The 27238-nt window shown below is 38.0% G+C and overlaps 1 protein-coding gene across 1 annotated transcript in view; it reads right to left on the reverse strand.

Moving 5' to 3' along the window:
* tbkbp1 (TBK1 binding protein 1) overlaps positions 1 to 27238 on the reverse strand; it is a 111581-nt gene that overhangs the window by 12397 nt on the left and 71946 nt on the right. Inside the window, exons 4-8 of the mRNA XM_023288918.3 lie at positions 22832 to 22936; positions 17787 to 17934; positions 13173 to 13375; positions 11160 to 11221; positions 5775 to 5890 (exon numbers count right to left, since the gene is read on the reverse strand). Coding sequence (XP_023144686.2) covers positions 5775 to 5890; positions 11160 to 11221; positions 13173 to 13375; positions 17787 to 17934; positions 22832 to 22936 — 634 coding nt within the window. The remainder of the gene's footprint in view (positions 1 to 5774; positions 5891 to 11159; positions 11222 to 13172; positions 13376 to 17786; positions 17935 to 22831; positions 22937 to 27238) is intronic.

Consider the following 27238-nt stretch of genomic DNA (forward strand, 5'->3'; position numbering starts at 1 on the left):
TTTAGAGTAAAGCTATTTTATTATACAAGTTGTGTGGAGTGATTTTACATTGTTTAATTTGAATCTATTTAACTTTTATCATATTTCTTTTGTATATGACTAAATATGATTTCACTATTTTTAAATCTATTTTACTTTCTTTAATTTTATCATCATATTTTTGGTCTATTGTGTGTTTCTCAGTGATAATAATAAAGTTTACCTTGAATTTTGAAACTTGACTTTTATACAGTAAGGCTGCATGATTGTGGCCAAAAATGATAATCACAAATTATTGCTCCTCATTATTGTTTAATTTCAGCAACAATATATTTTTGTTGCACTTAATAGAAATAAAATAGAGAGCTGCTTTCACGTTCATGTGGGGCCACATTCCTGCTCATGTAAACATCTGTGCATTAATGCAGACTTCAAGTAAAGCTCTGCTTCACTTGAATTTAGTGCATCTCCTGGAGGCAAAATCTAAATAAAACTTTACCCAGAATGCACCACTTGCTACTTATCTGCTTATTAAAAGACTCTAGAATTTCCCGATGTTCCCTGAATGCCTCACATGTAGCCTGCAGTAGATGCTAGCTGGTCGGCTGTGCACAGAGAAGCCTCTAGTCTCCACCCATTTACTACAGTGCAGCAACTCATATTGTTTTGAAAAGAGTGAAATACAGTGTTTTAAAGACAGACTTACCCAAGTTGGATCAAAGTAAGTTCATCGCCACAGGCTGTTTTGTATGTGCAGTTTTCTATGCATGGATCATTATAAATGCTAATAAGGGTGAGCCTAAATCATGACTAATATTCGATTAAATATAGCTGAGATTATATGTGACACTTTTGTACCTACTTTTCTATCATTTTGGACTAGAGGTTTTCTGCATGGCTTAGGCCTCTTTGCTCAAATTATAGGAAATCTTAATGCTGCAAGCAATATGTTAGATAATAGTGCTTCCAACTTTTTTTTGTGCTCCTGTGCGCAAAGAACTCAGAGAAGAACTTAACCCCATTGAGAAATTCACTCATTTCCATAAATCTAACAGCATCTGAACATGTCGCCTTCATGTCTGTGGTCACTTCGCTGGAGAAGTTGAAAGAGCAACCTTACGAGGTCGGTCCCCGTCATGCTTCAGTATCACTTTTAAAACCGTACAAGTCTGAACTGCACCCAGTCACATTAACTGGTACACAAGTGACATATTGAAGCAACTTGGGGAAGGATTTTTGAATATTTCACCACCAATAATAAGACACACCAATAGTAAATGAATTCAGGTTTAGTTTGTTACTTCCAGTTGTTTGTCGGAGTCTTTCCTCTGAGTTTATTACATACCTGCAGCATCAGACTCAGGTTTTTTTTGTCTTGTCTTTTGTTTGTTATTGCAATGTAATGCATTAAATACAAAAATACACACACACTGTGGCTTTATCCATCACTGTAGTGGCCTTGTCTAAATGAAACTGCGATTAACATGAATGTAGATGTGACCTATAGGCCTGAATGATAGAATGCTGTCACTTTTACAGGTTGATGAGGCCAGAAATGTTAGTAAAAAGAGCTCTGAACTGGTCAGACTCATGACTTTAATCCCATCCAACACCTTTTACATCAATTTTCCTCTTCACTAATGGTATTTATTGCTAAAACCTGCAGCCAGGTACAAGTCTGAACTGCACCCAGTCACATTAACTGGTACAGAAGCAACATATTTCGAGTTGTGTGAAGCAACTTGGGGAAGGATTTTGGAATATTTCAGCACCAACATTGGCCTAATATTGGTTTTCTCATTCAGTTTGCCCTTCTTGTTTATACCTATTAAGCTACACACTGAAATGTCCATAAAAATAAAACCACCAGAGACTGTAAAAGATTAATAAGACACACCAATAATAAAAGTAATTAGCATTTAGTTTGTTGCTTCCAGCTGTTTGTAGGAGTCGTTCCTCTGAGTTTACTGCACATCTGTAACATCAGACTTTGTCTTGTATTTGTTAGTGCAATATTATGCATTATTTACAGAAAATACACACACTGTGTCTCTTTCTATCACTATCTTCAATTTGTGTGAATGAAACCGTGATAACATGAATGTACACTAGAATGTGTCACTTTTATAGGCTGATGAAGCCTGAAATGTTAGTAAAAGAGGCTCAGAACTGGCCAGATTCATGACTTTAACCCCAACCAACACCTCCCAGATGAACATATGTGTCAACTAACGTCAGTCATCCACTTCACTAATGCTATTCAATGCAAAAACCTGCAGCCAGGACCCAAAATCTGGTGGAAAAAATATCGTTTTACTCTTGGTGCTCGTCATTTGTTCAAGTGTCCACACACATTTGGCCGTCTAGTGTTTAACAGGATACACGACTTGAATTTGTGTGGCAACATTTCAAACACAATCAGCAGAAAATGTCACTGATTCACCACTTTTGTTCTGCTCAAATACAACATTCTCATCAGAGATCAGTGCTGCTCCCACCGGTACATCATTTGTTCTCTTGTTGTTTGGCACCGACGCTGCAAATATGCATTCTATCCGAAGGCATTTCTGGCAGTTTTTTGTCCTAATAAAATAAACCTTCCTTTAGATGTTTGCGGCGATATTCAGTAATAAAAATGCAAATTCTGTTCCTCTATGTTTTCATGAAAAAGATTTAGCTGCACAAGTACAGTTGTAGTGTTTCCTGTAATTGCGAGATATGTTGATGAGTCACTCAGTCACCACTTCAGCTCCACTTCCCATTACAAAGAAGAAACATCTTTTTTTTTCTTTTTTGGCTGGTTGACTGAGGTGTTAAAAGGGAGGGGGTGTTTGTGCTCTTAAAGCGCTCTCCGAATGAGGAGGAAACAGTCAAACGGGACTATTCATTTCACAGCACAACACCCAGGAGAGTTTATTTTAATGGCTCCGCGCAAATTCCCACTTCCCTGAATATTTCAACGATTCACGAAAAATATTTGTTTATGGTTAAAGACAGCTGAGAGGCAATCATATCACGCTGCTAATTAAGCAGAAGTGCCATTCAAGTCGCATTTTCTATATTAATGCGACTTCAGGGAAAAGTCGCGTACGCTTTTGGGGGTTTTCTGTTGTTTTCCCCTAATGTAAAAGAAATAAAACAAAAAAAAGCGCACCTACTATCTGAGATTTGTGACATTATTTTTGAGTTTGTGTTGAAAATATTCCACTCGTGATGCCTTCTGGTTTGTGGTAGAGACATGTGTGTGAGCACATTTTGCGCAGGAAGAGAAAGGTGTTGCTACTGTTTGGCACGTCTAAGTTTTACTCTACAACATGTCTGTTAGCTGCTATCTTTACTTTTTAAAGTGAGAAAACGGTAGCAGCAAATCACAACCAGACGTTCGTTTTTTTTTTAATCGGAATCGCACAGGCGAAAGTGTCAAGACGTGATGCGTCAGCGGTGTTTTATTTGTGAGATCTGATTTAACAAAAAACAAAAAAAATTACAATCATGTTAAATTTATGGTGGATTATATATAAATTTGTTGTGTACTGAAGTTGTGACTTTCAGCAAATATCTCGATCCTGGAAAGTACATTTGCTAAAATACAGCAGTTAAAAAAAGTACAACTTCCTCACATGGAGCATTGTGTATTTCACTTTTTATGTTCCTTTTTAATATTTCTAATTCACTTCATTGCATTTTTATCTTCAATACTTATACATGATGCCTATATTTACTTGGTACAAGTTGCTTCGTCTATATATATATCAGGGTTTTTCCTGTCTCAGAACGTGCCTCGGATGATGCAGCTATGTGGCAGTGAGCACGATCAGTCTAAATACAGGAAAGACAGTGACAAATCTATGCATTTTCCTGCTATTTTTAACATTTTATACACAAAAATGTCTATTTTACTTGAGTAAATGGCATTTTAATTAACAAAACTAGCTTAAAATTATAGATTTTTAAAAATTTTATTCTAAGTTCTTCTAATTTTTTGTTAATTTTTCTTTTCTGGAAGCTACTTCGATACTTCACACACTTAAAACACTTCACACAAACACTTAGACACTTGACATTATGTACTTTGTGTTGTTTTTGATTTCTATTTTACTACTACTCTGTAATTGTGTATTTTCCACTAACCTTTGTTTATTGTTCAATGTTACAATTTCCTCTGGGATGAATGAAGTTGATCTTATCTCTTAAAATCTATTCATGTGGCGCTTAAAACCTCTATGGAGGATGTGCCAAAAATACAAACCTCAAATATGATAAATATATAGGATACTTTTCAGTGTTATAGATTAAACTAGAGAAAGGCTGAAGCTGTGCCTCCTCTAGCTATAACTCTAAAAGTGTATTTGGGCCTTTAATTCAATAATAACATGTTTAACATCCACAGGACCATTTCTCTGAATTGACGACTTTTTTTTTGTGCATTTTTGTGATTTTTAGTGACATTATGAATGCAGGACTTTTTGCTCATTGATTTTCAACATCTGCAATTTTTACACAAATAAAGGAAGTAAACATTTCCTCAGCCACGAAGGGACTGAGATGATCTTGATGCAGGCTTTTGCGCATTACTCTTGTGCACAGACACTGCTGGATTTCTTTTTTCTTTTCATATTTTTCATTTTTACTCTACCAAGAAATGTGGCGGAGTTACGTGACGATCGGTGGACGTTTGTCTGTCTGTTAGCAGCAGTACTCAAAAATGGACTTACGGATTTGGATAAAATTTTCAGAGAAGGTCAGAAATGACACAAGGACCAAGTGGTTAGATTTAGGCAGTGATGCAGCTTATAGTCTGGATCCACGGATTTGTTTAAGATTTCTGTATACGGTAATTGTGGTGTAGCAGCATGGCGTCACTGTAACCATGACAACAAGCTGCCTGCTGACGATCACGTGATGCTATCCTACTACAAATCCACCGCTGGGGACTTATCAGGACTTACCCATCAGAAATGATACAAGGATCAACTGATTAAATAGTGGGGGTGTTTCTGAGTCCCATTAATTCCCACCATCTGCTACATATTTAGGTCACGTGATCTGGTATCCGTACATAACGTACACATGCATGACACACGTCTGTGCTCAGTGAAAGGTCATTTTTAAATCCAAGGTTGACCAGGCTTTCTCTGTAGGAGCCCACGGCTTTGGAACGACCTGCCTGAGGAGAAAAGGCTCGCCAAATCAGTAACTTCTTTTAAATCACTTCTTAAAACCCACTTTTTTTTAGACTCGCCTTCAAATAAAGTTCTCTTTTATTTCCCTTTTCTCCATTTTAAAGTGTTCACTGCTTGTGGTACTCTTTCTAACCTCCTGATCTTCATCTATTTCTATCGTTTATTTTCTCTTCAGCTTCTCTCTTAACCCCCTTGTGTGATGTCGTCCTTTTAACCAGCTTTTAATTAGCTATCCTTTCTGTACATTTTTGCCATTTTTTATGTTCTACCTGTCAAAGCACGTTGTGAATGTTCTTCTTAAAGGTGCTATACAAATAAAGTTTTTTTTTTGTATGGGTACATCTACATTTAATGACCACATTTTATGGTGCTGTGATTTCTGATCATCAATAACTAATAAGTCAATGCTGCATTTCTGACGATGCCATATGGAGGAATGAGCAGCCTTGGAGGAGGACTGCGCTCTCTGAATGCTTTTCTTCTTGTACACTGTTGGACTCTGAGAAACAACATTTCAGTTTCTCTGTGTGGACTGCACATGTAAAAATACTGACAACACAGTTCGCTTTGACTTTTTGAGTATTTTTTCCGTGGCTGCTGTAGCTTGCTAACCTGGACTGGCCTGCTCCTGCGTGGCTTTCCTCAGGATCTCCGTCTGCTTGGAGCTCAGCGCTTGGAGGCGTCCCAGCTCCTCCGTTAACTCGGTGTAGGCCAGAGCCAGATTCACCCTGGATGAAGACAGAGAGGCAGTTATGTAATTATCATAACCACTGTTATTACAAATCATTACCACGTTGGCAGAGTGTGAACGTATTACAGCGACATGATTGTACAAACGCTGTAATCTCTGACTAATCTCTCAAAATGCACACCGCTCAGCCCCCGTTATTTATGAAAGTGCAGCTTCACAAACGCGTCTTCGTCTCGTCTTGAAGCTGAACGGGTTCAGCCGCGCCGACACAAATCAGGGCAGCTAATTGAGAGGCTTTATGGGCTTATATTTTTAGATTGCATGTCACGGCGCATAATTGAAGTGCATAAAATCACACCATTTCATGCAAGATGTGTCATGACTCTCTCAGGGGCCGCACTGACAGAGCAACTCTATTTCCAGAACCGTAAACAAGCACGGCTGGCTTGCAGGCTTCTGTGTTTTTTAACCATGGCAACGGACTGACTTTGTCTCAGCTCATTAGCTTAAAAAATGCATCTGAATCCCGCAGTATGAATCTGTGTGAGACGAGCATGATACAAGTGGATATAAGCATTAATCTCTTCACACTGTGTGCATCTGTGGATGTCTATCTGATGGCTGAGATGTGATGACTTCAGGAGTTAGTCAGTACCTGTGAGAGCAGCCCTCAGATCTGATAACGGACTGCTTATCTCGCATGTCTTACCAATTTTTATAAACTCCTCAGTCTTGATCTGAAATTGACTCATTGCAGCACTGGCGGCTGTAGATTTGAATATTCATTCGAGAAAATCTACCCAGAAATCTGTTGAGATGACCTATTAACCCTTGAGTCACTTCTCATGCACTGCAGAGCAAGAAAACAGCGTTGTTATTATTAGTGTTATAAAAGAAGTAATAGCTTTTAAAATGCCGCAACATATGCATGTATCACTTCTCCCCTAAGGTTTCAAGAAAACAACCTCTCGAGCACCTGTCACTAAAGATAAACGGAGAGATTCTGGTAAGCAGAAGGTGCTTTTTTGTGCCCGACTGCTTGATTGCTGCCCGTCTCACATCTGATAAAGCAGCTCTGATACCCAATTTAACCTAGCCGTTGATGAGAATTTGACTCTGCTCGTTCCTCCATACAGATCGTGGCAGATAAAAAAAAAGTGCAAACAACACTTCTGCATATCCTGGGGATTGAACTTCCACTGCTGCTCTAAGAGAAAAAAAGAGATAAACACTTATGTATCCTGCCTACACAGCAAATAAAACCCAGCGTCAAATTAAAAATATGTTCTCCGGCACACCCGCGCTCAAACTTAATTGAGTCTTCCCACTTGGTGAAGAAACACGACGTGTTTTTGCACTAATCTCAGCACATTCTTCTTACTTTCCCCCCTCTCAACTACAATCCATGTGACTGATACGTGCAAAGATGCAAAAACAACACGGTGCTGCTTCCTCACATGATTTTTACTGCAAAATGATTATTTCAGAGAAGCTCCTAATTTCAAATAAACTGAGAATAAGTCATAGCTTCCACTGGTTAGCTGGTATTTGCTTGTGGCCCACCTAGTTTTCCAGCCTCCTGCTATGACTCACATGCAGACCGGGGGCAGTAAACCCCACCTCAGCCCCTTCTCTCACTGCTCTGTGGTGGAAGCTGGTGCAAACACTGACATGATTCAAGGCCGCCGGTGCTCAAAATGCACAAACTAGACGCGGCTTTGGATAAAAAGCTGCACACTAATGCATGCAGCGGTAGGAAAATAACAATCATTTACTTACTGGCATGGTGGGTGGAGCATGCATAGCAGCTATAACACTGATATCAGCAAAGCGGCCGTAAAATTCAGCCTATTGTTTCCCCTCGCTGCTCTCAGGTGGCTCTTTTCTTTCTAACTGCAGACGACGTGCACACAGTTTACTCGACAGTTTTAGATTGACGGCCCTCTTCCTTTTCACACATCTTTTTCTGTTTTGCTGCAGTGTCTTGACAGTCTTTGTGGCAGGCCCGGGTCAGAGTGCAACACCTCTCTGCCACACCTGCACCTTCCCTTTTTCATCTAAAAACACTGACCACATTTATGCTGCATGCCATTTTGCACCTCTTTCTTTTTGTCCTCTCTTTCTTTCTCTTCATGCTCGAGTATGTGTGCGAACATACTGTACAAATGTACACTACAGTGCGTAGGTGGGGTGTGAACGCCTGATAGAGCAGCATTGATGAAAGCTTTGTGTGCGAATGAATCGATCAGGTTGCGGAGTACAGTATATGAGCTGTATATATGTGTGGGAGATGAGTGTGGGCTGAAATCTGACCTCTGATCTGATGAGACGCTTTAAAGAAAGAGAGCTGTCACCGCCGCCTGCCTCTGGGATCTGACCTTCTCTTTGTTAGCTAACACTCAGCACAATAATAAATGGCTTTCAGGGCTGCTCACATTATAGACGTGGCCTTCTGAGGAGGGTCGGGGGGTGACTAACACCTGGATCCACTGCTTGCTGCGTCAAGTGGCGGTTATATTCTAATCTGCTACTGCTGCGTGGTGGGGGAAAAAAGGTGGTCGTTGTTTAGAAGAAATGGAGGATTTTGGACCCTGAGAAGGGGGCAGGTGTCTAACAGCCAGTGGGTTTGCGGTGGGGGGCTTTTCACACTCTGCAATCCAAACTCCGTCACACGTTCACATCTGCATTTGTGCAACGCAGAAAGGTGTCAAACTGTCCTCACACCAAGCTGCAGCAACACCGAGCATCTCCTCATTTAGAGTCGGGTTCAAGGCCCATAGATAGACGGATGCCAGGAGGATGAATATGAGCTCATAGAGTTTTTCTGTGGAGTGTTTTTAATTCAGAAAAAAAATCTTGAAGAGTAGCATGTCAATAAATGCCTGGTATTTTGTTGCAGTGGTTGAATCTATAGGCTGATCAGATGCTGTTTAATTCATCATTTCCAGATGTCACTTTCCTCTGTGCTTACATGTTGCACAATCATACAAAACCTACCTAAAATGATGTGGATGATAATATTTTAAAACTGCAGGTTGTAGTAGTAGAAGTTTATTGAGATCTTATTATAAGTTTTAAAAAGGACAATGTGAAATTTTGAAGTTTGGACCCTTTTTCTTGTTGCGATCCCAAAAACTCAAGCGACCCCCAGAAACAAAAAGAAATAAATTCAGTAAAATGAATTCTTTCATGACATGTTACTCACTCCGCTTACATGGAATATACAATCACATTTTGTGCTGAAATGGATGATTTGGCTGAAAAGGCATTTTACTATTTAAATATCAATTAAAATGTAAAATCGGATTCACATTAAAGTGAATTTGAGGCAGAATTTGTTGGAATTTCTAACAAGAGCTGTTGTGATTTATTGGAAACAGCTGTCAGTTTCTGAAAGCCGACCAGACATTAGTCAGTGTCTCTGTGTAGAGGAGTCTGGGTGCATGGCGGGGGTTCTGCTCGCGTCTACAGCTGCGTGACTTGTGGTCGGCGAGGGCAACCTGTTCACGTATATTCAGCTATGAGTGAGGCAAACGAAAGCCCACAAATGCAATTATAAGTCACTGTGGATTTGCCTTTTTGAAAACAAGATAAGTGACAATGAAAAAAAGCCGCAAAACAGCACAGAAACAAGAACATTCTGTGACTAATGGAGGATAAAATTGACTTATTTGAGCTGTTGAAAGGGGGATTTGGAGCTTATCTTGCTTTTTTTCACTCATTTGCAATGTGAGCAAAGTGGAGAAGCTTCAAAAACATCACAGATAAAGTAACAAACTGACTCCTCTGTGTTTCATTCTCCCCTCTACATGCAAAATCCTCTATATCAATCTGTGCAGTTTACACTAAATGGGCCCAATTACAAGAAAAAGCACCAGGAAACAGAGTAGAGACTTTTCAGTGGGAGTTTGTGATATTGTTGAGTAAAACCAAAAGGTGACCAAGGTCTGGAAAAAACAGTAGGCTTCTACCACACGCTGAGTCGAAACTAAAGACGCTCAGCCTCTCTCCTCTTCGCTGCTTCGCCGTTTACTTTCAGTTTTCTCCCCATTGAAACACTTCTGGGGTTTCACTGCCGTGGGCGTCTCTTGCCCAACCTGCTGCGGTTTGATCTTTTTATATTACCTGTGCCGCCTTGTAAACATGCAATGCTGGGGGCAAATATGACGAGAAAATAAGCTGCTTAAGTTTCCTTGTAAACACATTTCTGGGCTGGAGAGACGAGTTGAAACGCAGCAGCCTGGATGCTCTGATAGTCAGTGTAGGAGAGGAGAAAGAAAGGAGAGAATCCACACACCGCCGGCCAAAAGTTTGGGGTCATGCAGTAAATTTCATGTTTTTCATGAAAACTCCCACTTTTATCCATGTGCTAACATAACTGCACAAGGGTTTTCTAATCATCAATTAGCCTTTCAGCACCATTAGCTAACACAATGTAGCATTAGAACACAGGAGTGATGGTTGCTGGAAATGTTCCTCTGTACCTCTATGGAGATATTCCATTAAAAATCAGCCGTTTCCAGCTAGAACAGTCATTTACCACATTAACTATGTCTGCACTGGATTTATCATTCATTTAATGTTATCCTCATTTAAAAAAACTGCTTTTCTTTCAAAAATAAGGACATTTCTATGTGACCCCAAACCTTTGAATGGTAGTGTACATGAATTAAAGTTGTTCTAAATTAGTTAAAGTTGCTCCATATTACTTAAAGTTGCTCTATATTAGTTAAAGTTGCTCTATATTAGTTAAAGTTGCTCAAAGTGAGTTAAAGTTGACCTACAGTACCGTCAAAAATAAGGACATTTCTAAGTGACCCCAAGCTTTTCAACGGTCGTGTACATACAGGCAACTAAACGCCTCATTAAGGGTCCGACTAATGCAGAGAAATGAGGAAATGGAGAGGAAGGCGTCCTAGTCTGTGCTAACGCTGCCCCCTACTGCCCAGGATAATCTCCTCCAAATATGCACACGTTTTACCCAGAAATAATAGTTAAATGCACATGTAGGAGAGTTGAGCCTTCATGAACAAACACCCGGTTGGCCCAGCGATGGAGAGCTTTCTAATGAGGCCCCTGGAGGTCATCGCAGCAGGAGAGGAGAACCTCAGATGAACAGCTGCAGCTCTCTCAGCAGTCACTGGTGCTTCATCAAACAACCAGTATGTCCCCTTGCTGACATAACTGCCTCTCCATCCATCCATCCATCCATGCATCCATCCATCCATGCATCCGTCCATCCATCCATCCATCCATCCATCCATCCATCCATCCATCCATCCTACAGATCCACTGTGGTCACTTACTGCTCGTCTCCCACCTTCTTTATCCACTCCACATCGCACTGCTTGCACGGAGAAGTCATTTCCTGCCGAAGTAGAGCGTGAAATTAGATTAGCATGCAGGTGCCGGCGGAATATTGGACAAAATCTGACAGAGAGAGCCGATCGAGACAACATGTTTGAAGGTTACTCTGTTGGGGAAAAGGTGTTGGAGATAAAAACAGGAGGAAGTCATCGATAATTATGATGCAACCACTGTATGTTTCAGTTTGTATCTCTATGTAATATACGTTTATTCCATCTCAAATCATCAGAGGCCTGCTGGGGGGGGGGACGACACTTGTTCTGAGGCAATTAAACCAGAATTTCATGGATATGATGCTATACTGTTGGTTCACAGGAACCAGTTGAAGCTGAAAAATGACTTGAGAATCTTCCTTATTTTTAGCACTCATGTTAAAAGATGTTTCAAGGACAGAAAACAAACCATTTACAGAGTTAATCATTCTTGTGTCTCCACATAGGTTTTCATTTGTTCTAAATATTATTTATTATGAGTTCATGGATCTGGATGCCTTGACATGTATGTCTATCTTGGTATCTTGCCGTAGGTCCAAATTTTACCGTCTTTTTGTTCTGTTTTTGGTCTCCACCAACTCACAAGGAAAAAATTTGATGTTACATTTAATTGTAACTGTGGCTGTTTGTTGTTTGGTCCTGAACCAACAGTCTACAATGAGTTTTTGGAGTTTTTCTGCTGAAAACAGCTGCTGCGACCAAAAAGCTCACTATAAAAGCAGTAAGACTGAACAAACAATGAGCTGAAACTGTGAATCGCATTATTTATGACACTGCTGTTGTAAAAAAGACACTTTATCTTGCACTGTTACCATTGTTTAGTCATAGAAATGTAAATTTAGTTTTAAAAAAACGATTGCATTAATGATCAGAAATGATGGCTTTGAAGGTAATGTGGGGTTTTATAGAACTGATAATTATACATGTGGAGAGAGATTTGATTTTGAGGTCATTCCTTGAAAACTTTTTTTTTTTAATTAAGCTTTGGGTATGTAAAATTTGAAATTTTAGATATATTCAGTACTGTGGAAAATAACCTTTTTTCACACAATAAAGATTGAGGCTGTTTGAACAACAATATCTCAGACACTATTAAAGATAAAAGTCTGCAGTTTTCACTGTTATTTCTCATTATGTCATTAATTCAGAATCTGCAACATTAATAGATATTAGTGGATCAAATAATCTCTGAAATATGAAAAAAAGTGAAAATGTCATCCATCTTTGAGCACATAATGAAAAGAAAATCAAAAAGTAGTACTACTTTAGTTGTCTAGCATTTTTCGTTTTTGTGGTACATTCGGTCATACTTGTACAGTCAGTTATGAAAATAACTTTCCCGTCTCTGTGTTTTGTTTTGTATTATAGCGCCCTGCAGATGGTTCAGAAAATATCACTAGTTAACTTCAGCATTATGAAAGTTTTTGTTAATATGAGCATAAAGATGGGACTGAACATTATAGGATTATTTTTGTTGTTGTTACCATATTTCAACTCCTCCATAATCAGAAACTATTTGATCAACTTGTCCAATATTGCAGATTCTGAATCAATATGATGAGAAACAAAAGTGAAAATTTCAGGCTTTTATCTTTAATATTTCCTGAGATATTGTTGTTCAAACAGCCTCAAATTTCAATGCCTGAAAAAATATTCTGCAAGTCGGTTGCTGGTAAATTTTTGTAAATGTATTATCTCAAAAATATTTGATGTGTGAAGCTAAAATGTCACAGATATCTTCATAAGCATCCATATTTCATGCTATAAAAAGTTCAGGCTAATCAGGAATGGTTTAAAACTGTGATAGTTTGAGATGGAATTTCTTTTACATCTCACTCAGAAGTCATCAAGGACGTTTCAGGAAATGCATCATGGGAAGATTTTCCTGTTTGCTATTTTTCTGTGTAAATTGTCCACAAACAGCCCCCGTAGAGGCAGAATAAAAGCCCCCACACTGACCCTCTCCCTCTGGCTGTTCTGCAGCTGCCTCATCTCATCCTTCAGCCTCTCACACTCCGCCTTCAGCTCCTCCTCCCGCTGACACGCCCCCTGGGCCTCGTGCCGCGCCCCCTCAAGCTCCGCCTCCAGCCGCTGCAGCTTCAGGTCGGAGAGGGCGTCCAGGCTGCGGGAGCTCTGGAGGGTCAGGGCCGGACAGTCCAGCACTGGGGGAGGGAAAACACCAAGAGAAAGAGCACTTTTTCATTGCTGTTCCTCCTGACTAATGCAGCATTCTTCCATCCACGGCTGCTGAACAATAGATGAGCCGAAGAGCCGACTTCTACCAAGGGCAGCATCTTTCAGTGTGTACCTGGGTGATGTGATCTGTGTGGGCATGTGAGTGATTCAGCTCCGCTCACACAGTCACTGAGGCAGAAGACGCTGCAGCAGCATCATTGTTCCTCCGAAGCCCTCCTGCCTCCTCACCAGAAACACTCATGTAGTCACAGGTGCAGAACGAGCAGCACTATGAGATGTTTGTCTCCTCATTCACCAGTCAACGTTTCTTTACTGTCATAAGTCTTGATGAATCAAGATTCAAGATTCCTTTAAAGTCAAGAATCTTGGATCTTGATTCCCGAATCAAGATCCAAGATTTAAAGTCATGAATCTTGATTCCTGATTCAAGTGGGCTGCTTTACCATTAAAGGAATTTTGATCCAAGATTCCTTAAATGAACTTATCCTAACTTGACGTACCTTAACTTAACCTAACTCTACTCCTGAACCGAAATTTGAACCTAAACTTAAACCCAAACTTAAACCTAAAATTAAACTTAAACTTTTATGTGATTTAATGTCATTTTCCTAAATGTCTGCATACATAGTAAAACAAAAAAATATATATCTTGATTCAAGATTCCTTTAATGAAATTATAACTTAACATAATGTATCTTAACTTAACCTAACTCCTAAATTTAAACCTAAACTAAAACCTAAACTTAAGTCTACATTTAAACTTAAGTGGTTTGTCATTTTCCTGTCTGCATACATAGTAAAACGAAAAAACATAACTTGATTCAAGATTCCTCCTCATAATGAACTTGTCATAACTTAATGTAACTTAACCTGATTAAGCCTAACCTAACTCCTAACTTAAACTTATCTGTGGTTTAATGTCTTTTTCCTAAATTTTCTGCATACATAGTGAAACGAAAAAAAACTTGGATTGATTCAAGATTCCTTTAACGAACTTTTCGTAACTTAACGTAACTTAACTCCTAAACTTAAACCTAAACTTAAACCTACACTTAAAAGCTAAACTTAGACTTATATATGTTGTTTAATGTCATTTTCTGAAGTGTCTGCATACATGAACTAACCCTAACCATCAACCTAAACTTAAACCTAAACTTAAAACTGCATTAAACCTAAATCTAAAATTAAACTTAAACTTATGTGGTTTAATGGTTTTTTCCTAAATATCTGCATACATCGTAAAATGAAAAAAATATGTATATTGATTCAAGATTCCTTTAATGAACTTATCGTAACTGAACATAACATAACGTAAACTAACTTAACTCCTAAACCTAAACTTAGACCTAAACTCAAACCTACACTTAAAATAAAACCTAAACTTAGACTTATATATGTGGTTTAGTGTCATTTCCCTAAGTGTCTTCATATATAAAGTAAAATGGAAAAATGTGTCTTGAATCAAAATTGCTTTAATGCACTTAATGTAATGCAACCTAACTTAACTCCTAAACCTAAACATAAACCAAAACTTAAATCTAAGCTTAAACCTACGTTTAAACGAAAACTCAAACTTATGTGATTTAATGTCATTTCCCTGTGTCTACATACATAAAGTAAAATGAAAAAGCGTGTCGAGTCAAAATTACTTTAATGAACTTAACCTAACTTAACTCCTAAATCTAAACTTAAACCTAAGCTTAATCCTACATTTAAACTTAAACCTAAGCTTAAACTTGTATGGGGTTTAATGTCATTTCCCTAAGTTCCTGCATACATAGTAAAACGAAAAAAACGTTTCTTGATTCAAGATTCCTTTAATGAGCTTATCGTAACTGAACATAACCGAACTTCACTCCTAAACCTAAACTTAAACTTTTATGTGGTTTAGTTTCATTTTCCAAATTATCTGCTTCCATAATAAAACGAAAAAATGTTCCTCACCAGTGCAAGCACTTAAAATTTAAAAATATAAGAAAAACGTTTGGATAAATAAAAACAGTGACAACTAAAGTGATGTAGCGGACGTCTAAAAATAGCATCAGGTTAAAATTAACAGATAAGAAGAATAAAAAAGTGCACGATAGAGATCATTTTAGAGAGCAGCAGGTTATTGTAGTGATTATAACAATAGCATCAGGCTGAAATTAACAGGTAAGAAGAATAAAAAGTGTAAGCTGGAGTGCAGCCAGCATGAATAAAGAGCCTGAAAGCTCCAAATGAAGCAACAAAAAGCAGCCTGTTTTTAGTGCAGGAGACGGTTTGACGCCTCCTCCTCATCATCAAGGTATACTATGAGGAGATGCATCTGTTGAGGTGGCGGTGACACATTTCTTCTCTGTTCCAGCCGCCCACGCCGGTGCACAGGCCAGAGTTCAGCATCACTTCAGAACATCTGAAAGTTAACAGAACCTGCAGTGGACGGCGTGCTCTAGCTGCAGCCACTCAGTCAGACTGTTGGGCTTTAAAATCCCCCAAAATTCAGAGTGATTTATTCACACGCTTCTGTGACCTGCTGAAACTCTCGTACATGTTTCTAACACCGGAATGAATTTGCATTGTAATAAGAGAACGTTATCAAGCATTTGGTAACTCAGTGGAGATCATTTGGTGCTGCAGATGGAAGCAACAGGCGGAAAGATGCACATTAATCCACGAACTGACAGAAACAATCACTCTTCTCCAAATGTTTTTCAAGGCAAGATTTCAAATCAGCGGACAGATTACAGGTCTATTTTTGAACAAAATGTCCTCAGGAGGTAGAAACGGACCTCAGCTAAAAGGCTTTGCAGACAGTGTTGGCTTTGACTAAAGTAAAGTAAGGCAGAGATGAGCAACGACTAACAGTGATCTATGTGTCTGAAAATGAAATATATTTTGACTTTGTTCCACTCCACAGTTAAACAGCCTTTGTGATGCTTCAACAGAACTAGTTTGTGTTTGTGTTTTTAATTGGCTGCTATCAGTGGTGGGATCATAACATTATTGTTGTTATTATTATTATCATTACATCAAAAACAATCTGTGCATTACCACTGATATGTGCAATAACTATTCTGATAGTAGTTATTTTTAGATTATTAGTACTTATGTATAAATCAATGTATCTTATTATTTGCTGCTGTAATGCCGCACATTTCCCCATTGTGGGACTAATAAAGGCTTATCTTATCTTATTGTATCTATTTATGTTGTATACTTAACCCTTTGATGCACAACATGGGTCAAAAGTGACCCAAACCCAATCTCCTGACCAACACTGCCTATCAAAGGGTTAACTTAACTTTACCTTAACTTGTCTTTAACTTTACTTTAATTTTACCTTAACTTTACCTTAATTTTACCTTAACTTATCTTTAGCTTAACTTAGCTCTACTTTAACTTTACCTTAACTTAATCTTACATTAACTGAACCTAACTGTACCTTAACTTTCTTACCTTACCTTAACCTTACCTTGACTTAACTTTACCTTACCTTAACCTAACTTTACCTTAACTTTAACTTTATCTTAACTTAACTGTACCTTAATATAACTTTACCTTAACTTAGTCTAACTTTACCTTAACTTAACCTTAAGTTAACAGTACCTTTACTTTACCTTAACCTAGCTTTACTTAACATTAACTTAACTTAATTTAACCTTAACTTAAATTTAACTTTAACTTCACTTAACCTTAACTATACCTTAACTTTACCTTAATTTAACTTTTTATCAACTTAAATTTACCTTCACTTTAACTCAACTTAACCTTAACTTAGGCTAACTTTACCTTAACAGTACCTAAACTTAACTTTACCTTAACTTTACCTTAGCATAACTTTACCTTAACTTAACCTTAACTTAATATCCAAACTTAGCTTTACCTTACCCTAAATTTTACATTCACTTAGTCTAACTTTACCTTAGCTTAACTTCACCTTAGCTTTACCTTAACACAACTTTACCTTGACTTAACTTCACGCTAACTTTAATTTTACCATACATAACTTTACCTTAACCTATTTATTGATATAATAATCAGTCTGTTCTGGAGGATATTCATAGGTTTGAACTCATGGTTGAAGTGAAAAATGACAGAAACTCTGGATCTCCTCTCACCTCTGGAAACCAGTAAGCTGCTGTTGTTCCCGCCCCCTTCAGGAAGAAAACACTCCCTCCACCTTTAATTGACAGCACGGGACTGTCACTGAACACCTTTTGCGTTAAACCTCCGAGTTTATAACAACCATGAAATGCAACAAAGAGGCATTTTTTTTCCAGTGTGGTAATACTTGTAAGGAACCAGAGTCACCTGGTGGTATTATGATATAAACATGAGTCGCCTCTTAATCAGGGATACAGATTCATAGATATACATGCTGAGTAAGTCCCTTACTGTGTGTGTCTGGGCCGGCGTGCAGCTGCAGATACTGCATGTCTTTGCTGTGCAGCTGCATGTTGAGTTTCTGCAGGGAGCTGTCTCTCTGCCTCAGAGCCGACTCCAGGTTCAGGATACGTTCCACGTGTTTCTCCACCAGGCTGGTCTGTAATCACACATTTAGAAAACATTTACTGAGGTCGCACACAGCATTCGACACATCTGGGTGGAGAAAACACGGCACAAAGCTCACTTCTAGGCAGCTCTCTATAGCCGAGATGGGAGGAAGTCCATGTATGAAGATTATTTTCACTGCTGATTAATCTATTGATTATTTTCTTGATGAACTGATTAGTTGTTTGGTTTCTGAAATGGCAGAAAATGTTGCTCACTGCGTCCCATATCCTAATGTGACGTCTTTAGATGTGATGTTTTTGGGTTTGATATCACAGAGATACAAGAAAAAAGTCAAATTTAAGAAGCTGAAGAAGATTTTGACTCAAATCAATTTATCGATTGTCAGAATAGCTGATGATTCATTTATTAGTTGTCAACTAATTGATTAGTCATTGCAGCTCTAGTGAACACATCCAAGGCTGCTAAAGATCAGTATCGCTCATCTGCATTTGTGTTCTTGCACAGAGACTTTTGAAACCAGAAGTTGGTCGTTTGCTTTTTTTTTTATTTTTATTTTTTTTTAGAAAAATCCATCTGCAGGTCAGAAACGAAAAAACAACGCCTTAAGTATTGCATTAGAGATGTAGAATCCTCCTGGAGTCACACGGGAATGTTTGCACATAATTACATAATTATATGTCTAGGTAACAACAGCAACACACACACACACACACACACACACACACAGAGGTTTACTTGGTTGTTTTGAAGATAATACTTGAGTTTTAAGTGGTGCAGGTGAGAGCTCAAGCTGATGTGGTGTTTCCTCTGTGAACATATGGAAGCATAGATTTTCTTGTTACTATGCAACATACGCTGCCGGTCAAAAGTTTTAGAACACCCCAATTTTTCCAGTTTTTTATTAGAAATTATGCATGTTAATGTCTCATTGTACTCAAACAAAAGAAGTAAAAAAAAGTCTATTTAGAAACCAAAATGTATTCTAAACGTTTGACTCATCAAAGTAGCTATCTTTGGAAGATAGAACAGCTGAACTCACTCATTCTTTCCCCAATGGAAATCAAATATTCTTCAGAAAGTTCTTCCAGCTCTGCAGCAGAAGTTCCCATAAATGTGTGGTTCTTGTAGGTTGCTTTGCTTTCATTCTTCTGTCCAGTTCATCCAAACCAGCTCCATGGGGTCTAAGTCTGCAGACTGTGCTGCTACTCCATGTTTTCAACCTCACCATCCTGTTCTGTTGTCCTGAGCTGGTTCTGGCGTAGCTTGGACTGATGTTTTGGGTTATCTTGTTGTAGGACGAACCCCTGACCAACTAGGCCCCAACAGTTTTTGACCCTTTTAAAAAAAAGAATTTGTTGTTATTTACAGATTTTCTCCTTTTTGTTTGATTACAAGTAATATTAAGTATTAATTTACATGTCAACCATAAAAAAATAAAAAGGCCAAAAATGTAAGTTACGTCCACATAAAAACAGTCAGTATATTTCTAAATGGGAATTCATTCTTTTACTGCATTTGACCACAAAATTACATTGTTTACAATATTTAAATCAGGAGAAAATCCTTATTTTAGAAATATTTGCTGTAATTAATTAAATATTAAAAATCAGAATTTTTTATTATAATAACTAATATATATATTTTAATTTTTCCCCTACATTTGTTGAATTACAAATAATGTCTAGTAAAGTTAATTTACATGTAAACAATAAAAAATAACCACAAAAAATAGGCCAAAAATGTAAATTATGCCCAACTCATTCTTTTATAACTTTTGACCAAAAAAATGCATTGTTTATAGTATTTAAATCTTCAACAATTCATTATTAAATAAATGTACGTTTTGGATTGAAAGATGCTTCGTCATTGTTAAAACTTGTGTTTTGCAGTTTTTCAGTTTTAGTTAAATTACACGTAATATGTAGTAAAATTATCGAAAAGGAGTATTCATTTACATGTTGGTAAAATGGTAAAAAACAAATAAAAAGTGTCCAAAATTGTACAGAATGTCCACATCAAAAATCAGTTTTTGCAAATAGAAATTCATAAAATTACACCATTTTACTATTTTGAAACTTCTTAAAAAATGGCTAATTATTTACATATATTACTGATATTATTTCACAGTTTTTCTTTTACACATATTTTGAAAACTGTAGTTTCCTGATGTTTTTTAAATGTGCTTTTTCTACCATCCTTGCTGCCAGATTTCACAGTTTGTCTTACAGGAAGTGTACAGTTAATCTGGATTACAGTGACAACGTACTTAAAAACAATATATTATTAGAAAATCGAGTATAAAACAATACAACTCATACTGTCATGTTGCTTGGAACAAGTTTCCTTCAAAGGCTTAAGTGCAAAATTATCATAATTGATCCATAAAACCATTCACAGCTCTATTTTAAAAGCATCCTCACTTTACCTTCAGTGCCTTTAAACTTTCGCTGTATATTATGCAGATGAGTGAGTGAGTAAAAGGCCGAGAGGTTAGAGGTCAATGAGGCCCAGAAGGTAGATGGAGCTGCATTAATGATGGCGGCAGCTCCGGGTGACATTGACGCCGTCGGTCCTTGGCAGGTGGCAGCTCCAGCATCTTTGGCGCACTTCATCTCTTAATCACTGGGACCGCTTTAAAGCGCTGAGGCTGCTCTCTCTGATGGACTTCACTCTCATATGAGAAGTTTATTGTCGCAGAGGGCATCTGGGGAGCAGCAGCCGGCCGATCTGTCCAGCTGGAAGCCTCTGAATACTCTGGAGCGACCTTCATTTGGAAATTTTCACAGTTTTAAATCCACCAACAAGGTGACGAAGAGAATAAAGTTGTTCTAAGCGTTTGAAAAAGGTAGACTTTTGCATATTGTTTTGGAGAAATGTATTAGTAAGTGCTCTGAAAAAGGGTTTTACTTACAAGTAAAATAAACACTAAACTTCTTTGTGAGTAGAACTTTCACTGAATCACTTTAAAATGACTTTTTCCATCTGAAGGACGGTTCACTCAGTGTGAGAGTTAATGAAAAAGGGTTTCCTCAGAAGGCAATTACTTTAAAGTGAGCAGCGCGCTCTCAAACGCACAACTAAAGCGATCCGATGCATTTTATTTGTGCTCATCAGTCTGACAAAAAGACAAACTTTCAAACTAATCTGCAGCCTCAGACATCACTGTCTGCTTCATTTACAATCAATGAACAGAGACAGGGTGAGTTAACTTCACTGTACAGACTAAATATTCACTATTTAGACTTTTGTGGCATAAAGTGAGGTCATGGATAGATTCTTATGGCCTGCAACAGTTTAGCTGGTATTGCTTTCACTTTTTGTGTGTCATCCTATTAAAAAATGTTTGTTTTTTTTATGTAAAATGTGATCTTACTCTAGCAGGAACTATCATAAAGGCATTTTGGATACTGCAATTATTTATTGTAGTATTTCATTCAGTGGATAGATTTTGTCAAAATGATGGCTGTCCACGATTCAGCAACAAAACTTTTCAGATGTGTAGCTGGGATCAAAATGAAACTGAATCAATTTCAAATTGAAATCATTGCACTTAACAAACTGAAAAGACTGAAACTGAGGCTGTGTTTTATGTAGCATGTCTGTCCCATGGTTTACAGTCCATAGTTTTTTTTCAAATTCCGGTCATCTTCCTTGTGTGACAGCCACTTATTTGATGGTATCTCGTGTTAATGCTCCTTTCGATCTATAACATAGTTAATGTTGAACTGAAGCTTGAATTATTCCCCGAAAAAAAATCTATATTTTTCCCCAAATCACCAGCTCTATGGTTCACCTGACTTTACACCTGTCTTGGCTGTATAAATATTCCTTCTTCACCAGCCACTATAATGTAGCTGGTATAGTTTTAACCCATTTACTGTACAGAAAGATGGATGAAATCTCTGTGGCATCACCTTTTGTTTTGCTTAACAACACTGGTAAAGCTCATTGTGGCTCAGGCTGTTGACATTTTGACAATGCCTTACTCTTCCTAACTTCTGCTTAATCCAGAAATGAGTGTGAGAGGAGCTGATGTGTACTCAGAGTGGCTCCAGCCTTAATTATGCATAACTTCAAGCCTTAATACAATTCAACTAAATGAGTTAAATAAAAATTAACTGCCCACACAGTTGTCATAAATGGGGAAATTAGCTATAAACACCAAAACTGTCTTTATACCGGGCTGTAAACATGTTGATTTCTGCTGTACAGTTGGACATTTTAACATGGAGGTCAATGGGGAGTGACTCACTATAGGAGGCAGCCACTACTGGCCATTCAAGGAACTGCATGTATATTTTATTTATTTATTTTTCCACAATTAGGCTTCTCTTCATTTTTCAGCCTGTATTGGAATCAGTTTATTGTTTTCCTTTGTATGTTCTTTCTACCACCTGGAGGTAGCAGCACTTTAGTAGCACTAAAAAGGAAGTGACCTAATAGAAACAGGAAGTACTGTTCAGAATCATCAGTACTCCTAATTCTGTTCCTTAAAGTCCACAAACCAGCTTCATCGGCTATTTACAATTATATAAACATGTTTCTGTGACTATTTCCTGGGTTGAGTGCAGTATTTTTGATGACGGTTGGTTTTTACAAATGGATGCATTAATACTTGGTGGTTAAAGCTCAGGTACATACGTAAATGATATTTACTGTATTTTCATGCTTTATGTTAAGATAAAAATAAAACTCACACTCAAGTGCGTAAGGACAGAAATGTCCTCATGGGTGTGTGAGGGTTAAACATTTGAATCACTTTCATTCTCACAATGACAGCTGTGCAGAGTTGAGCTTTTTCTACTTGGTCTCCATTGGGAGATTGTGGAACTGCAGGGCTTTAATCAATGAACCATGTGGCTCATGTGTAAAGCTGCCGTATAGTAAGGAGAGCGTGGTGCGGTGAACTGAGTAACGGCTCTGACCATCTTGTCGAGGTCTCTCTGGAGGTTGCTCTTCTCCATGTGGATCTTCTCGTAGGCCTGGATCACGTCCTCCAGCTGCTCCTCTCTCTCCTTCCTCTTCTGGAGCTGCAGCGACAACACAGAGGAAAGAGAAGCTGAAAAAAAACCCCGTTCTGACACATTTACTTTTTTCCCCTTCTTTGTCACTTTTCAAACTTTCCCACAAAGAAAAAAAAGAAAAAACTTCCACTGTGAGAGTCATCAGATGTGTCTCTTAAGGAACTGTTGTGTAACCACACAAATTTAGGACACCGGCATCCCGATACCTCAGCATGTATGTAGCCTCCCTCCCCATCCCCACCAATGGATAAATCATGATTCCAACAATAACGCTGAGAGAAAAAGGAGCGTTTCTCCAAGTCTTGCTGATCTTGTGTTCTTGCAGTGTGAAATAATGAAGGGCTGGATGTCATGATGGCATTCTGTGTGACAGATCTGAGGGCACGCAGCGAATCGATTGGAATGAAGAGACTTTTGAAGCAGGCGAGGACACAGAAGAGAGCTTTTTATTGAAGAATACGGTCACTTTAGGCAACATGGAGAATAAGAGTAGGAGCAGCGGCGGCAGCGAGATAAACAGAGCCGGCGAGGACAAAGAGGTGCATCAGTGCTGAGAGCAGGAGCACTGGAGCCTGTTCAGTGTCTATGGTAACATATGCCTGCAGAAAGCTGGCAGCGAGGCGTGGACGGCTCGTCAGCAACATCGTGACGCAGGACAGCACGATTGCTGGAGATGAGCCGAGGTTTCCAAAATTTACAACAAAAACTAAATCTTAAACGTATCCTCATTACCACCTTTTACAGTTTCACTTGGATGCTGTAGGCGGACCGGCTTGTTGTGTAAGAAACACTTCGTAACGCACCCTAGATTTGCAGTGTAATCTCAAGAATCAGGAGGTAATAAAATAGTTACCAGGTGGTTACAGTGCTAGTTGCTAGAATCAAGGGTTTCCTGTCTAGAGAAGACACAGAGAAACTTCTTCATGCATTTATTTTCAGTAGGTTAGATTATTATAGGACAGTAGTTTGGTGTTTAGCACTTTCGCCTTGCAGCTAGAAGATCCCCGGTTCGCATCCTGGCCTTCTCTGGATCTTTTCTTCTCTCCATAAGCGAATAAACTAGACTGTAGTCTTGCCAGAAGGTGGCGGTATTGCTCATGTTACATGGTTGTAATAAATAGAGTAGAATAAGCTGGAAGCAAAACTCATTTGCCAAAACCTTTCATGCTAGCAAGTGATGGAAATGTTTTGTTATTCGAAGACGAAAACAACAAAAGAAGGAGAAACAGCTGCTTTCTTGTGTGAATAATCAAATGTATGTTAGCCAAGAGCTCATTTTATCTCAAATGAATTGTGGCAATTTCTTTCTGAAAAGTCTAAAACTACCTTCAAAGAGTGTAAAAAGTTTTTCATTTTGAATTTTGCCATTTCTGCTATTTTTTTTTCTGAGACAATACTTCAATATTCACACAGAAATACATACATGAGAAACAGTAACAACTGGATATTTTAGTTAAGTAATTTTGTCAGTTCCTACAGTATTGAAAAGCATTTAAATAATAAGACAATAAATAGAATGGGTGGATGACACTTGCTTTGTAGCCAACATATCTTTAAAAAGCAGAATCTTAAATAAAATAACAAAAACAATGTTTGGGTTCAACACTTTGTATCAACCTTTGAGTTCTGACAACTTCAGTCAACAAATTTGAGGTTAAATTACACACAATATTAAGTTGATGGAATTACCAACTTATCAAATATTATGTTACCCCTAACCCATCTTAAAAGTTGTGTCTAAATCTTTAAATTTGAATTTTTATCTTCCAACCATGCATTTAACTACACAGAAAAATAGAATTGTTGGACCAACTTTTGGTGACTCACGACTAAATTATGTTTATCCACATTAAATTAACAAGCAATATTAAAGCCACTGGTTTAAATTAGATATGAAATAAGTGGTAATTCCTTCCAAATTGCATTGTTGCAACTTTATATTAAAGAATTAGAATATAAAGCATGATTTTGTCAGTAAATTTACTTTCCTTTCCCTCCGATGAGTAGCAGCAAAATAATTTGAAGAACCATGAACGTCAGATGTAGAATCCTAAAGGAGCAGCAAACCTAATTTTCGCATTTATGCTGAAATTCAAATACCAGTTTAAAGGGCCATAGTGTAATTTCAAGTTCATAGATTTCAGAAAAATAGAGTGCCATCTCCAAACCAGAAAGCTAAATGAGTCATTCAAAAAAGTACCTTATTTTAATTCCAGCTCCATCATATCGGTCTTCAGACCAGTGGAGGGAAAGGAACCAAAAATACACTTTTATGTGTTTATTCTACAACATTTTTTCTCATTGCATCTGTTGATTTTAGCTATGATACAGATCTTTAAATGCAGGTTTCTCTTCTTTCAGAATTAAGTCAGAAATCTCCACTTCAACACACTTCAATTCTAAAGGTTATCCCAGGGGAGTTTGTTCAGATATCATTCATAACCCATTTGTTGGAACTTGTTATTCCCTAAAAACGTGGAATTCATCATGAATTGCATTTCCCAATTTACGCAGTAATAACTATATACAAAATCCCCTCCGAGACTCTTGTATGTCAATAAAATGAAATTGAAAATGCAAGTGAAACTTTATTCAAAGTTTAGAGTTCTTTTAATACAAATCAGTGCATTTTTTTCCCGTCTGTGTCGTAGAAGTTCAGCGAGGTCGAGAGATTGAGGAAGCGGACACAGAGGGATACAATGGAGATGCAGATGAATTACGTTGTGAATAAAGTTTACTGATGTTAGGAGAAGTGACAGTGACAGAGCAGCAGTACATGCAAGCAATGGCAGCAGCAATGTAGAGACAACTAGTCTGCTTAGTCACATCAGAATAGACGATATCTCTTCTCCTGCAGTGTCTGCCTGTCTGAAGGCCATTATGACCTTACAAAGCTTTTCCTTCACAACATAAACGACCTCATTTGCACCACATTCTCTTGTTGTACATTATCAACTGGGGAAGTTTCAAATAGTTGCCGTTTTGTTTGTTAATTAATGTCTTGACTTCCATATAAATAAATTAATTGGCACAAATTAAAAACATTAAATACAGAGGGAGTAGTCAGTGTTTTGACATGAGAAAGGTGAGACTGTGAAGCCGTTCAGTCGCACTTTAATCGGTATCTTAGGAGGAACAACACTGCCATTTTTGGATTTATGCGTTTCGACAGTGTGCCACCTTTGCTTCTCCTTGATAATTGGAGGTCACCGCTTCACCAGAAGGAAAAGGTTGAGGTTTGTGTATGTGTCGGGGTCCGGTCCCGGTGGAGCTCGCTCACTGAGCCGTGGAACATTTCATCACTCTGAAGGCTCGGTGTCGGAGCCCCGAGACCTCATCTGTCCTGCACTAATCGGTTCTGCTGCTCCCATAAAACCAGATTTCCTTCCTTTGTCTGCTGCTGCCAGTTTTACCACGGCCTTCCGGTGTCGGTCGTTTCTCATTTCTATTTGCCACCGCTCTCGTTCACACACTCAGAGAAACAGTCGAGTTTGAAGAAAAGGGAGTGAGGAGTCCAAACAGATTATGGCCGAGCTCAATCCAGACATTTGTGGACATCAATGACGTCGAAAAGGATTCTCTGTAGCGTGCAAACATACAGTTTTTACAAGCCAAAATTATTCGTACCCATACCAAACTTGAATTTATAGGGATTTTTTAATTGGTCAATAGATTTATTCGGGCTGGAAATGACATAAACAAGTGTCAAAAGACAGTCAGACATTGTGTTGCGGGAATTTTTTTTTTTTTTTTTTTTTTTTTTTTTTTTTTACATTTTAGCTAAGAAAACCATGTCCACAAATGATCCATACCCATGCCAAATCTGAATTTACAGTGATTTTTCATTAGATAAGTAGTTTTTTTTTTGTGACACTGTGCTGCATATGCTGATATTTTACTATTTGTGTTCTTTGTTTTTGTGCAGTTTGACTGAGAATGTCATGTTCAAATTTATTCATACCCCTTTTCAGTCATCGGTAGCAAAACCTTTATTTCATATCAGTTGAATAGTTCTTATAACTGCAATTAACAGTGTTTCTGCATATCTCCACTGGGTTTTCGTTCCGCTTTCTGATGATCTCCAGCTCTTTATGGCTGAATCTGCCTCTTCATCGCTCTGGTCTTCCGTTCCTCAACATATTTTTGATTAATTCAAACATCTTCATATGGTTTTCTGTTCACGATTTCTTCAACAGTTTGGCTGTTTTGTTTTTTCCAATCACTGTCTTGTTAGAAAGTCTAAAACTGCACAAGGACAAGTTTTTCTGTAGATTGTCTGATGTTTTCCTTCAGAATCTCAACAACCTC

Source organism: Amphiprion ocellaris, chromosome 18, assembly GCF_022539595.1.
Source record: "Amphiprion ocellaris isolate individual 3 ecotype Okinawa chromosome 18, ASM2253959v1, whole genome shotgun sequence".
Lineage (NCBI taxonomy): Eukaryota > Metazoa > Chordata > Actinopteri > Pomacentridae > Amphiprion > Amphiprion ocellaris.